Genomic DNA, 13,265 nt, shown 5'->3' with positions numbered 1-13,265 from the left:
CGCGACAGCGCCCACTTGGTGTGGGGGGGGGGGGGGCTCCTCTCTATGATTTGTGTCTCATCCGCTGTGTGGGTGAAGGTCCCATAACAATCCTATTCCTGATTTCGCAGCTCTCACCATCATCATCACAGAATGGAGAACGAAATACCGTCGAGACATGAACACCAGAGACAATGAAGCCAAATCCCGGGCCGTAGACTCTCTGCTGAACTTTGAAACGGTGACCTGTTTTTCTGGGCTGTAAACTTTACTCGCTCACTGTCATGTGACTTTTATAGGGCTTGTGTGTTTGCTTTGGGTATGGGGCGTCTTTTCAGTCGTCACTAAAACTCTGTTAAATCCAAGGTGCAGTGCAATGTGTAAACAAACTTCCAAAAATGATAATAATGATTTACTTGGCTTGGACCAAATACATGTTGGTACTCGCCGATAACGAGTACCGATAGCGGTGCTTCCGCTGGCATGGAGCCGGCTTCCCGGGCATTCAGGAAGCTGGTTTAGGTTGTTTGGCCGGCTTGATTGTGGTTGGCCAGGAAGTCTGCTTCCCAGCCAATCAGCAAGGAGCCAGCTGTTCGGCCAATCAAGTCAGATTGAGAGGATAGCCGAAATGTAGAGAAAGCTGCAGCACAGGAATGCAGCCAGTAAGCTGGCTCCATGTTCCCCTAGGGAAGATTTCCTCTGACCGGAAGTTCCAGTATCTGGGAAGGTATCGGAGCATTTGGGCGAGTACCAGTACTTGCCCAAATGCTCGGTATCAGCACCGAACTAGTATCCGTATCGGTGCATCCCTAGTATTGAGGAAGTACATCCTATGGGCATCTTCAATATGTATGTTCTCATAGAATTAGTGCATTTTGCCCCCCTTCCCTGACCTAAATGATCCCACCCTTTCCCTCCGCAGATCTATACTCACTGAGATCTGAGGGCCGCTGCTCCGCTCTTTGTTTTTATTCAATGCTGCAAGTCTCCTCTCCTGGCTGTGTATGTTTTCCGGCTGGGAAATGGCCCTATAGAACTCTGTGAGGCTGTAATGTACAGGTGCGGCCAGCAGGGGGAGCATTACGGCACTGCATGTAAACCATACAGAAACCATGCCCATTGGTTCTCGGTAAGTACAGACCAGCAGAGGGGGGGGCTGGGATCATTTTAGGTAAGGGGTGGGGGAACAATAAGGATAACTGCACTTTGTTTTAACGTGCGCTTATCCTTTAAGCTTTCTGATCCTTTTGGTTGTTTTTGCTGCCTAAGATGTCAAGTAGTACCTGTGGATTTTCCACTGTTATTTAGTGCTAATGTCTTTCTTTCTGTTGCATTTTAGGTGAAATATTACAATGCTGAAGACTATGAGGTGAACAGATTCAATGACTCCATACTGAAATACCAGGTAAATACATATATCTTCCAGGATTGTTTTAGGATTTCTGCCCAAGATTATGGAGCCTGTGTTTACATTCTTGTGTGATTCAGGCAGGTTTTGCAATAGATACATAGATTGATATATCGATAGATAAAGAAAGAGAGATCTGGTCTGAATCTATACTGGGGTAGGCAATCTCGGCACTCCAGCTGCTGTCAAACTACATGTCCCATGAGGCATTGCAAGACTGATAGCCACAGGCATGACTCTCGTATAGTTTCACCACAGCTGGAGTGCTGAGCTTGCCTACCCCCTGATCTATACATATAGGTTTCATAGTATACCATAACTTCCCAATTATCTGTGCTTGCTATTACTAGATCTACCTATCAATATTATCTGTAAAATAGAAGTCGAGGCAACTGGACTTGTTGTATTTTTCTTGAAGACATTTCACTGATCATCCGACCAGCTTTCTCAATTCAGAATGACTTGTACAAAAATTATCTGGGAATAAATATGGTGAATGTCGCTCCAATCCACATAATCTGTTAGTCACAATCAGGTGTTGATTGCATTTACATAATTGGAGCCTAGGTGGTGTTATTAACCTGCCCAAAGAGAGGTGTTAAAACAGCATTGTATGTGGCAGACAATAGATGTCCCCCACCCCCTCACCTCTATTCAAGCTTGGCTTATCCATTTTTACATAACTGGCCTCTTTCACACCTCTTGTAAGCCAGTCCTCCTCCATGTCTAGGATGCGTACTTGACTGTCTTCAGAGGAGTGACCTTTGTCCTTTTAGATGTAGGTACACTGCTGAATCCTGACCAGAGGGTTTGGCTCTTCTATGCTGTGCCATACGCTGGTGTAGCTGCTGTTCTGTTTCACCGACATACAATTCTAAGCACTCCTCACTGCGCTGCACTGCGTACACAATGTCCTTCATCTTGTGTTTCGGCGTCGGGTCTTTCGGGTGAACCAGTTGTTGCCTCCGTGTATTGCTGGGTTTATAGCAGACAGGGATGTGATGTTTTTAAAAAACCCTTCTGAGTGTCTCGGACACCCCGGCTACCTATGGGATGACCAAATTCTTCCGTTTGTCATGCTTTTCACCCTCACTGGTACTCTCGGCATTCTTTCCTCTTCTTTCTGTTTTGACAAAAGCCCAGTCTGGATACCGGCAAGTTTTAAGGGCCCCCCTGAGGTGTTTCAATTCCTTCGTCTTGGCCTCTGCTCCGGTGGGAATTTTCTCTGCCCAGTGAAACGTCTTCATGAAAAATACAGCAAGTCCAGTTGCCTTGACTTATATTTTACAGATATACCATGACTTGGATGAATGAGAACCTTCACAGACATACCTATCAATATTGTTTATCTTCTCTTAGCCCTGATGAAGGGGGAGTTGTTAGCACCCCCCAGACGTGTTGGCTTTATCTTCTGAACTTTTATCAAGATGAATACATCTATATTGGGCTTCTTATTGACTTGCGGCATTCTCATCCTTTTCTCTTTGGACATTTAAGTTTAGAGGAATGTGAAACCCTTATTAAAGCAGATCAGCTGCAATGCTCAATGATTTCTGAATGATATTAGAAGTGTCTCACACTGATGCCATTGACACAAGGCCAAGGCCATCAACAGTGGCCTTGGTTTCATTTGTCGGTTAGTAATGTTTTCTTGCTATCCTCCCGCCCTGCTGGGATGCCTCCCTGATCCTCCTCTTACATGTTGCCAGCTATTAACCCAACCCTCTTACGGGGTGACCAAGTCGCCCAGTCTGCTTGTGTGCACTTTGTGTAGAGGGTGCATATACAGCTACTCCCTATCTATTTATATAGGACTAAACATAGTGTGATATGTATATCCTCGTGATAGAGGTGGAATATCTCTCTTTCTCTGTCTCTCTTCTCTTTATATGCTCCTTTTTTTTTTTTCTTCTTCTTTCCCTTTTCCCTGTTCATATATCTTTTGTGTTTTACTTTTGTATTCTCAGGCTCTGTATGTTTATACTTTCCACATACGGTTTACTGTGTGTGTCTGTAACTTAAAAAATGCCAATAAACACAATCTGATATTAAAGTGATGTTTTCTTCCATGGGTCTGTATGTTCTTCAATGTTTATCTTTTTTCCTTTGTAGGTGTCGGAGTGGAAGGTTAATGCTACGCTGGCTTTTTTAAACCAGACCCAGAACCTCATCATTGGGCTGGGCCTGTTGGCTGGCTCGTTGCTGTGCGCCTACTTTGTCACTGAAAACAAGTTTAAAGTAAGCTGGAATTTACTGGCTGCATTCCTGTGCTGCAGCTTTTAGGTTATCCTCTCAATCTGACTTGCTTCTATCTTGCATATGCAGGTTGGCGACTATGTGCTTTTCGGCACCTACATCATCCAGCTTTACACGCCGCTCAACTGGTTTGGCACTTACTACAGGTACGTTGTGCTTCAGAACCATCGTCTTTGAAAAGGATTGACCAGCGAAAGTCTCTTTTTTAAGATGCTTTTTGAGGTTCTGTTTGAAGAAAACCTGTACTGACGGCACTATGAATCCTGACCGCTGTCTATTCCTGTTACCTGGGTGTGTTTCTGATCCATAGCAGTGGCAACCACAGTATTCCGGGGAAGTTCACATGGGCAATAAAACTAAAACGCCTCTGAAATGACTCTTCTACCTTCCAGCTATGGTGAAACTACAAATCCCATTAGACACTGCAAGACTCTGGCAGCAACAGACAGAGGCAGTTGCATGATGGGATTTGTAGATTCATCATCGCTTGAGGGCTGAAGTTTGGCTACCCCTGGCCCTTAGCATTAGTTTGCGGGTCAGTTGCATTTTGGAGGCGTTAGAAAGTGATTTCTGCTGTGTGTACTAACTAGACAATTCGCTAAGAACAGGCATTTGGAAAGCTTTATTATTGCAACACAAACACCTATTCTTTACACTAAGGCTGCACCGATACCGATACTAGTATCTGTGCAAATGTCGAGTATTTGGGTCTTCCTGGCCAATCAGGAAGCCCGGGCGCCGCGTCATTACACGGCGCCAGGCTTCCTGATTAGCCAGAAAGCCGGCTCCATGCTTTCTCGTCATCTGGTGACAAGAAGCATGGGAACGGCTTCCCTGCTAATCGGGAAGCTGGGTGGCGAGTCTTTACATGCTGCCTGGCTTCCTTAATGGGACTTTCGATATTGGCGAGTAGCGAAAAAAAAATATCGGTACTAGCACTAGATACTGAAAAACCGGTATCTGTGCATTCCCACTTTACACCCATGTGATGGGATTTCCCGTGATTCTCGTACGAGAATCGTGCAGTGTATGGGCACCTTAAGGGTTTCCTTGGAGTGTTTGGAGAATAGAGTTCCAGAGATAGAGCAGCATGAGAGAAGTCTGGGAGCTGGTGTTGGTCAGATGAGGGGCTAGTGAGGAGGAAAGTTGTTTGCAAGCATTGAAAAGATTCCTCACGTGTGTCCGTGTTTCAATAAATGTTTATCTGTCTATTACAGGATGATTCAGAATTCATTCATCGACATGGAGAACATGTTTGAACTCTTCAGTGAAGATCAGGAGGTGAGCAGCTTTTATGTCTCTGATTGTACAATCTCCTATGTAGTATAAGGGCCTCCCTGACTGGATACAAATTGATTGGTTAGATTAGGCAGGTGATCGTATTATATCGTTTTGGTAAATCTAAAGTTTATTGTACGCGTGGATTGTAACGTGCGTGTTGACTCTAATGGAGATTGTACAATTGGATTGCTTGTGTGTGGCCATCTTTAGGGTTTTAGGGCATCAGCTAATCGTTGTCTTGTCTGCACTCTTCACTCCACAGGTGAAGGATTTGGTGAACGCCGGCCCGCTGAGGTTTCGCAGTGGAAAAATAGAGTTTGAGAATGTCCATTTCAGCTATACAGATGGGTACGGGCCGAACATTTCCAATTACAAATGTCCCATAAGTCTGTTATGTATTACACTGTGTATAAGAGGATAAGGAATTGCTTTTTACACACTCCATATGTTCAACATGCTGTACAGATCTGACATACTGTCCTTTGTGATTTTCAAAGTAGACCTATCGGGTAAATAAAATGTATCTAAACTAGGGATGCAATATTTTGTTTTTGTTTTTTCCGGTACTTGCCGATGCCGAATAACAATACCGGAAATCCCATTTAAGGAAGCTAGGCGGCATGTAATGACTCACCACCTAGCTTCCTGATTAGCCGGGAAGCCATTTCCATGCTCCCTCATCACCTGGAAGCATGAAGCCGGCTTCCTGACTACATGGCGCCCGGCTTGCTGATTTGCCGGGAAACCGGCTCCATGCCACGGAGCATAAAGCTGGCTTTCTGGCCAATCAGAAAGTGTGTGGGGGGGAGTTAATGTAATGACACGCTGCCGGGCTTCCTGATTGGCCAGGAGACGGCTCCATGCTCCCTCGTCACAAGTCTTGCTCCTTGTGCTGAATTCTTTCTTTAGCTAAATCGAGCAGGAAAAGTAAATATAGAAATAGTATAAAATGTGACTAGGACATGTGACCATGCACATCATCTCGGGGGAGGAAAATGCCTTTCCCTGAGATCTCATAAGATTACAGATGAGATTTCCCAGCAATGCTCTGCTGATGTAACCTTCCCAGGATGCAACGCTTGGGCACAAATTACATCACTAATGCCCAAGAGGACCAGGAAGTGGAAAAACAATAATTGGCAGTAAAAGAAAAATCCACTTGTTTAATGTCAGATGATTTCACGTCGGCATGCAGAGCGGTATGCTGAGGTGATTTTTAGTGGAAGGGGGTAAAGGTTTCATTTGAAGAGTGACCGCTTGTAGAGACTGGTCACATGATTCATGGTTTGCCTCATTTTCCCTCCTTCCACCCATCTACATGAAGCCTTTTAGTGGATACTGACATACAATCCATGTTATGATGATTACTCGGTGAACTGCTGTATGAGAGTTTAATGAAAGGAAATAAAATGTTAACTATATGGTCTTCTGCACCCCCGCAGACGTGAGATCCTGCGAGATGTCTCTTTCACTGTGATGTCGGGGCAGACCATGGCACTGGTAAGTTTTATTGTATGTATGACACAGAGGGCACAACCTCTATGTGTTCAATTGTCTGGAAAATGGAAAGTCCCAGCATTTCTTGTGGACCTCAGGACTATAAATTTCTCAGCAACAGAAGGGTTGTGGGGAGGTAAAACGTGGACACGTATGGAATTTGTATTGAAGAAAGTTTGTTCTCCTTCCAGGTGGGGCCCTCGGGCTCCGGAAAAAGCACAGTTATACGTCTTCTTTTCCGCTTTTATGACGTGAAAGGAGGCAGCATCCGGATCGATGGGCAGGATATTTCCACAGTGAGTGCACATTTTATTTATATATCTCACTCCCCTGGCAGTCGCTGCTTTCCTCTTCTCTCTGACACTCCAGGGTTGTAGGCAGGCCTTCATTGTCCTCACATGCAATAAGGGACTGCGGGCCCTGCATTGTTTGTGATGACGTCAGAGTATGGCCGCTGAACAGTCAAGCAAAACAAATGGCAAACGCACTCGTCAACTCATAACCAGCTTTCAAGCAAGGTGCACATGGAAGGGCTTTATACAGTACAACAGCAAAAAGTTTCTCAGCCAGCATGCAAAAAAAAAAACCTGTCTAACCGCTAAGGTTAAAAACAGAGGTTTTGGATACACGTCTTCTGCAGAACATGTGAAAGGCGCACCGCCTTGTCAAGGCACCTCTATATAGTGCGGTCCTAACTCTAAACTATGGGAGTCTCCATCTTGGAGCACATGTAGCAAAAGATAAAATTGGGTGCAGGTTCGTCAGGAGGCAGCCCAACCTCATTACACACTGGGGGGTCTCCGCTGCCGTTGTGATGTGCGGGGTCCCTTGTGTGTCCCTGTGCCTTTAAGGAGGTTGGGCTGCCTCCTGGTAAACCTGCACCCAATTTTATCTTTTGCTACATGTGCTCCAAGATGGAGACTCCCATAGGTTAGAGATAGGGCCGCACTACATAGAGGGGCCTTGACGAGGCAGTGCAGTTTTCACATATTCTGCAGAAGACGTGTATCTAAACCTCTGTTTTTAACCTTAGCGGTGAGACAGGTTTTTTTGCATGCTGGCTGGCTGGTGAGTGTGCTGGGAAACTTTTTGCTGTTGGCCGCTGAACAAAGCGCCCCGAAGAGAAGTGGTTTCAGGGACATGGCCGCACAATGTGCTGGAAGCTTGCCAGAGCAAGCAATAAGGTAAGTGTAGCAGCGTATTGCTCTACCCCTACACTTCGCCTAAGAATTACCCTGAAATGGGATTCCTTTGGAAAAATAGCAGCGTACTTCCTGGTTCGTAGGTGTGGCTAGGCACTTGGCTGTATATCTGCAGCATGAGATAATTTAAAGGAGAACTATGTGGTCCGGGCTTTTCCACATAGTTCTCCTTAGGGTAACGGGAGGACACAAACTAGCGTCCTCCTGTTACATTCTACTGAGCCAACCTGTGACAGTCTCATTGTCACAGGTCGGCTAGAACTATGAGGTGAGTGGAAACCACTCATCTCATAGTTCTCCTTTTAAGTCACTGCTGCCTCTGTCTGCCAGTCAGTGGGATTTAGTGGTGGTGATGCTACTGTGCTGCTCATTGTTCTCCTTGCTGAAAGCTTGGAGGACCAAATAAAATACAATGCTGTGTTGAGTGGGGGGGGAAGGAAAGGAAAGTTATGTGCTTCTGGGGATGAGGAGGGGTTAAAGAAAACCTGTTGCTTTTGCTTGTATAGGCAAAGCACATGCTTGCTTTTAAAACGCTAGAGAACCCTTTTAGTCTTTTTGTTTTTATTTTTGAAAACTTCATTTTAGTAAGAAACTCTTTCCCGGATGTTCCCAGAACTGATGAATGTTACACGTTTTTAGTTTGTAATAACTTATTCTTTAAACATGTCCTCTCTCTTAGGTTCAGCAAGCCTCTCTACGCTCCCACATCGGCGTGGTGCCTCAGGACACGGTGCTGTTCAACGATACGATTCGGAATAATATCCGTTATGGACGGGTCAGCGCCACCGATGAGGAGGTGGAGCAAGCAGCAGTTGCGGCTGATATTCACGAACGGATACTCTCCTTCCGTGATGGTGGGTGAATGGCGGTATTGGGTCACATTTTGGGAAAAGCTCTGCACGTTTGTAAAAGGCATATCGGGAAAGGAAGTTGTTATATTAATGAATGATGTAATCACTAAACCATAATATAACCTCCCATACAAAATCATCAATTATAGTAGTGAAGCTTCCGGCACTTTCAACTGGGGTTCCACCTCACTATTTCCTATTCACAAAATGCCTTGTAAGGCATTCTGTGATTGGAGGAGGGGCAGGGATGTGACGGGACTTCTGCTCCAGTCACGGAATGCCTTGTATTCTTAGAAAAACAACAAGGCACTTTGTGAATGAGCAATAGTGAGGCGGAGCAGGTCATGCTACCAGAGCACTATACTGCTCAAGTCGCATCCTCACTGCCTGCAGTGCCCTGAAGCTCGGTGTTATGTGCAGGAGTCGGTCTGCTGCAAGGTAACATTTTTATGCTTTGCAGGGACCCACACACATAACATGCAGCTTTTGAATGATAATCTACACACCCAGCGCAGTGCGTAAATTTGTGTCTATTCCTGGAATGTGGATTTTAAATAACTCGCGCCTAAAACAGAGTCTCCCCACTGCTTATATACATGCTGCATATAGTTTGTAAGAAATCTCAGTGTTAATACTTTTAAAAGGCTTCCAATCGGTCATCCATGTGACCACAAAGATCCGGTTCCTCAGTGTAAATGGGAGGGAACTCTCCCGCCAACAATGGCTACACTAGAGTAAGCGGGTGATGTCATTGCTCTCTGTTGTTGGCTCGCACATTTACACCAAGGAGCCAGAGCTTCGCAGTCGTGTGTGCACAAAAGATTACAGCTCCATTAACACTTGTGATTGGGGCAGGCCCCTGACTGCTTTGTGAGACTCCTATGAACAGCTGTCATTGTCAGCTGTTCTCATGTATATGCAGTGATTACCTGCAAATGATTGCCCTGTTTGCATCTAGCGGCCATCATCTACACAGGGCCGGATTTACTCTCCCTGCCGCCCCAATTTTTTTTTTATTTAATTATTTCTTCTTACTTTTTTTTTATTTTTTTTTTTTTTTTTTATCAATTTCATTTTTTTAGATTTTTATTTTATTTACTTTTTTATCTTTATTATTGTTGATTTTTTTTATAATGTTCTTATTTTTTAATTTGTTTCTTATTTTTTACTTTTTAATCACTTTTTTTTTTTCTAAAATCAAAAAAAATTTTTTCACCTAACTTTATTGCTATCACACAGGAGATAACAAGCCCCTGTGTGATAGCAATTGGAGGTGACAGGTTCTCTTTATTGACCCTGTCACCTCCAATACAGGAGTTCTAGCACAGCACTGTGCTGGAACTCCTGTGACAGGTGAGAGAGGAAGAGCACAGCACAGCACAGCTCTCCCCACTCACTGTCTACACGGAGTGGCAGGGTTAGTTTTAACCATGCCGCTCTGCTCACTGCAGTAAGGAGACAGACTCGGAGGACGGAACCAGAGGAGAGAGGTAAGTGCGGGGGGAGGGGGGAGGGGAGGACGGACCGACCAGCTACAGACTTTTTACATGTCATCTCGGCGACATCGCAGAGATGACATGTAAATGAACAATCGGCTGCCTCACTCTACATTTAGTCCTGCTTGTACAAGGCAGGACTAAATGTAGAGGGGACTACTTGGCGCCCGGAACTTCCCCACAAGGACACCGCTGCCGCCCCGAGGCCGGGCCTCGGTGGCCTTGTGGGAAATCCGGGCCTGCATCTACAGGTAATCGCTGCATGTCTTATTACACGAGAATGTCTGCACATGCTCTCGGTGGTCATTGCTTTTTGTTGCACTTCCAACCCGCAGTTGTTTGGAGGAGTCTCACAGAGCAATTCACGAGACTACGGTCTAAGAAAAGGTCTTTTACACTGGAATTTCTTACAGAACTCCACATAAAGAAGGTTTATTCACAATAGCCTACCGATCACTGGGGGCAAATCGCCAGCACCAGGATTACTAAATGGACCTCTCACCTTCTCCTACCACGTCGCTAGCAGACTCATGCTGGCCAGCGACACAGCAGATATTTTTCCTCTGCATTGGACCATGCTCACTAACTGATTTTGTTTTAGTATTCCAAGAGAATGTTGCACATTTTTGAGTTCTTTCTTTTTTCTGTCTGCAGGATATGACACGCAAGTCGGGGAACGGGGTCTGAAATTAAGCGGCGGAGAGAAGCAACGAGTCGCCATTGCGCGAACCATCCTAAAGGCGCCACAGATTGTCCTTCTAGATGAGGTGATTATAAGCTACTGTTACCCTTATTCTCATCCAGAGATTTTAGGACACCCCCGCCCCCATTGGCTGGATGGCCATTCATCCAGAACCTTTTTTCCTTTAGGCTGTTATTGCTGACCCTTTCTTCTGAAAATGCAAGTTCACGGTGGTCCAGTAACCTCAGTACTTTTGCAGTTACAGAATTGGAACAAGCATTCTGGATTGGAGTATTAATTTCACTTGCTACATGCATGCCCCCAAATCAACCCCCCTATAACCCATCCTGCACATTTGTTTACGTTCTTACCTATAAAGAAAGATATGTTCACCTGTGTCCATGGTCTGGGTCCCTCATCTGTGGTGTTTCTGGGTGTGGGGGACCACTAATCCAGCGCTGCAGATGTGCTCGTTCTAGCCATTCCCTGACAGTCCCCTTGCGCTGATGTCATTGCTGCAGACCCTCTTCTGGATCCTTAGAGGACTCCGCCGCTGGACAGCCAATAGGAATTGTCAACATCACGCAGGCCATGTGGATCCCCGAAAGACCTCGTCTCCTGTAAACAGAAGGAGAGAGAAGACTCTGGACTGGCATGTCATGTGACCATGGATTTAGGTGAGTAATGAGGTTATTTAGATATGGTTATTCTTTAAAGCCAGCAATCAGTTAGAGGGGGTGGGAGGGGTGTAATACTTGCCTGGAGATGGGCCCACCATAGATGGCACTTGTCCAGTCAGCAGCCATGTTATAAGCTTTTCTAGCAGCTTCTCACCAGCAATCCATATTGGTAGTAACACCCGGTGCCCTCTGTACTGTGCTCCTTCTGGATTTATTGGCTGTTATCTGACAATCCTTCTCATCTGCCTCTTTCTAGGCCACGTCAGCACTGGACACCGAAACCGAACGCAACATCCAAGCTTCACTGGCCAAAGTTTGCGCCAATCGCACTACAGTTGTTGTTGCTCATCGGTGAGAATTGACCTTGAACTGGTGCTCTCGTGTTCCTTTTTCCATGACCTGTTGCTTCTAGATCAGGTTTGAAATCTGTACATGGTGAAGAACATGAGCGTGGTTTATGGTTCTGATTCTTTTTATTCCTTTGTCTGCAGACTCTCCACCGTGATCAACGCAGATCAGATCCTGGTTCTGAAAGAAGGACAAATTGTAGAGAGAGGAAGGTAAGGGCAGCACTCTGGGTAACTTGTCTAAAAAAACATTATTATATTGTTCTGGTCATCCAGCTGAAACAGGAGATCTTGGAGTTGGGTGGTATGGTCATTGAGGACCTGGTGCTTGGTCTCTGGTTTTTGTCTTGGATGTCTTCTTTAGCTTTCCCTAGGTCTTGCAATCTGGTACTAATTTAGGTGACTTCAGTTTTAAGAACCATTATCTCCATGTTATGAGTCTCTTCTATGCATGAGATATATCATTCAAGGTCTGACCAGGTGGGCAGGGAGTCGATGTAGGAGCATAGGTCAGTGTCACCCTCACCCTCCATATCAGGATTAGCTGAACGGTCACCCAGGTGGATGAAGTTTGTAGAAAGGAACCTTTTGAGGGAGAAAGTCAAGGCTGTACATTGCACATTAGAAGCCAACTACATATCAGGAGAGCTGGCAGGGTGCGGTAAGTGCTGAGGTGTTTGAAAGAAAGTTTTGTAGTTGACGTGTTTTACCATTCTCCTGGGATAGATGTGGATCTGGGGTTTGGTTTGTTCCCCATGGTGAATACAAGGAGCCAATGGCTTCATTGAGAAAGGCCAGAGTTAGCTGAAAGGCAAAGAACTGTGCAGGTTTGCTTCTCACTCTGCCATTAGTGAGCCACGCATACTTCCTGTCCTAGGGTGATAACGTACTTCCTGTCCTAGGGTGATAACGCTGCTCCTCCATGGATACAGCAAAAATAATGTTGTCACCCTAGGACGGTTATGTTACTGGCAGGAGAGGGAGGGGTCCCACTGCAATGGTATTTTCCAGTGCGGGGTTAAGCTTTGTGTCTACATGTGGGAGCGGTAGGATGTAATTGGCTAATTGCTAATCTCTTGCTTTACGTTGATAAATAAATCCTTCCATCCATTCTTCTTTGCTCTTAGACACGAGGAGCTGCTCTCGAAGGGAGGCATCTATGCAGGAATGTGGCAGAATCAGCAGAGCAACACCGAGTCCTCTTCTGACTCCGAAACCGAGAGGAAAGACAAAATCTCAGAAAAGCTACAGCAGCCCAAGCTGGCCCTGAGGAAACCTCACTAGACAGCAGCGTAACGTCGCTTTGTGCTGCACGGCAGCCGCGGACAATGTTGGCTACAGAAAAGATTGTCCTCCTCAGCATTCTGTATGAAGCGAGAGGATTAATGGCAGTGATCACATCTCCTATTATTAGCAGAGGCCGCGCTAGAACAAAGCTTCTGTTTTCATAGAACCGTGCTGGGAAAACACTGCAGTAACAATGATTTTCACATTTAGCATCTTTCAGGGTTTGCCAAACGAGAAATTTGGGTAGTTACTGTATGTGAACCTCTTATCAACCTTACCTGCCGGGACATGCAGCTCAG

General features: G+C 45.5%; 1 protein-coding gene across 1 annotated transcript in view; it reads left to right on the top strand.

Moving 5' to 3' along the window:
- ABCB6 (ATP binding cassette subfamily B member 6 (Langereis blood group)) overlaps nucleotides 1-13,265 on the top strand; it is a 28,175-nt gene extending 14,910 nt beyond the window's left edge. Inside the window, exons 7-19 of the mRNA XM_018554937.1 lie at nucleotides 111-220; nucleotides 1,319-1,384; nucleotides 3,500-3,625; nucleotides 3,713-3,789; nucleotides 4,861-4,924; nucleotides 5,187-5,272; nucleotides 6,367-6,424; nucleotides 6,613-6,717; nucleotides 8,303-8,477; nucleotides 10,625-10,737; nucleotides 11,589-11,683; nucleotides 11,824-11,892; nucleotides 12,807-13,265. Of these exons, the coding sequence (XP_018410439.1) occupies nucleotides 111-220; nucleotides 1,319-1,384; nucleotides 3,500-3,625; nucleotides 3,713-3,789; nucleotides 4,861-4,924; nucleotides 5,187-5,272; nucleotides 6,367-6,424; nucleotides 6,613-6,717; nucleotides 8,303-8,477; nucleotides 10,625-10,737; nucleotides 11,589-11,683; nucleotides 11,824-11,892; nucleotides 12,807-12,963 (1,301 nt within the window). The 3' untranslated portion in view covers nucleotides 12,964-13,265. The remainder of the gene's footprint in view (nucleotides 1-110; nucleotides 221-1,318; nucleotides 1,385-3,499; nucleotides 3,626-3,712; nucleotides 3,790-4,860; nucleotides 4,925-5,186; nucleotides 5,273-6,366; nucleotides 6,425-6,612; nucleotides 6,718-8,302; nucleotides 8,478-10,624; nucleotides 10,738-11,588; nucleotides 11,684-11,823; nucleotides 11,893-12,806) is intronic.

The sequence above is a fragment of the Nanorana parkeri genome, unplaced genomic scaffold (assembly GCF_000935625.1).
Source record: "Nanorana parkeri isolate BGI_ZX_2015 unplaced genomic scaffold, ASM93562v1 scaffold178, whole genome shotgun sequence".
NCBI lineage: Eukaryota > Metazoa > Chordata > Amphibia > Anura > Dicroglossidae > Nanorana > Nanorana parkeri.
This window is presented reverse-complemented; position numbering and strand designations above follow the sequence as displayed.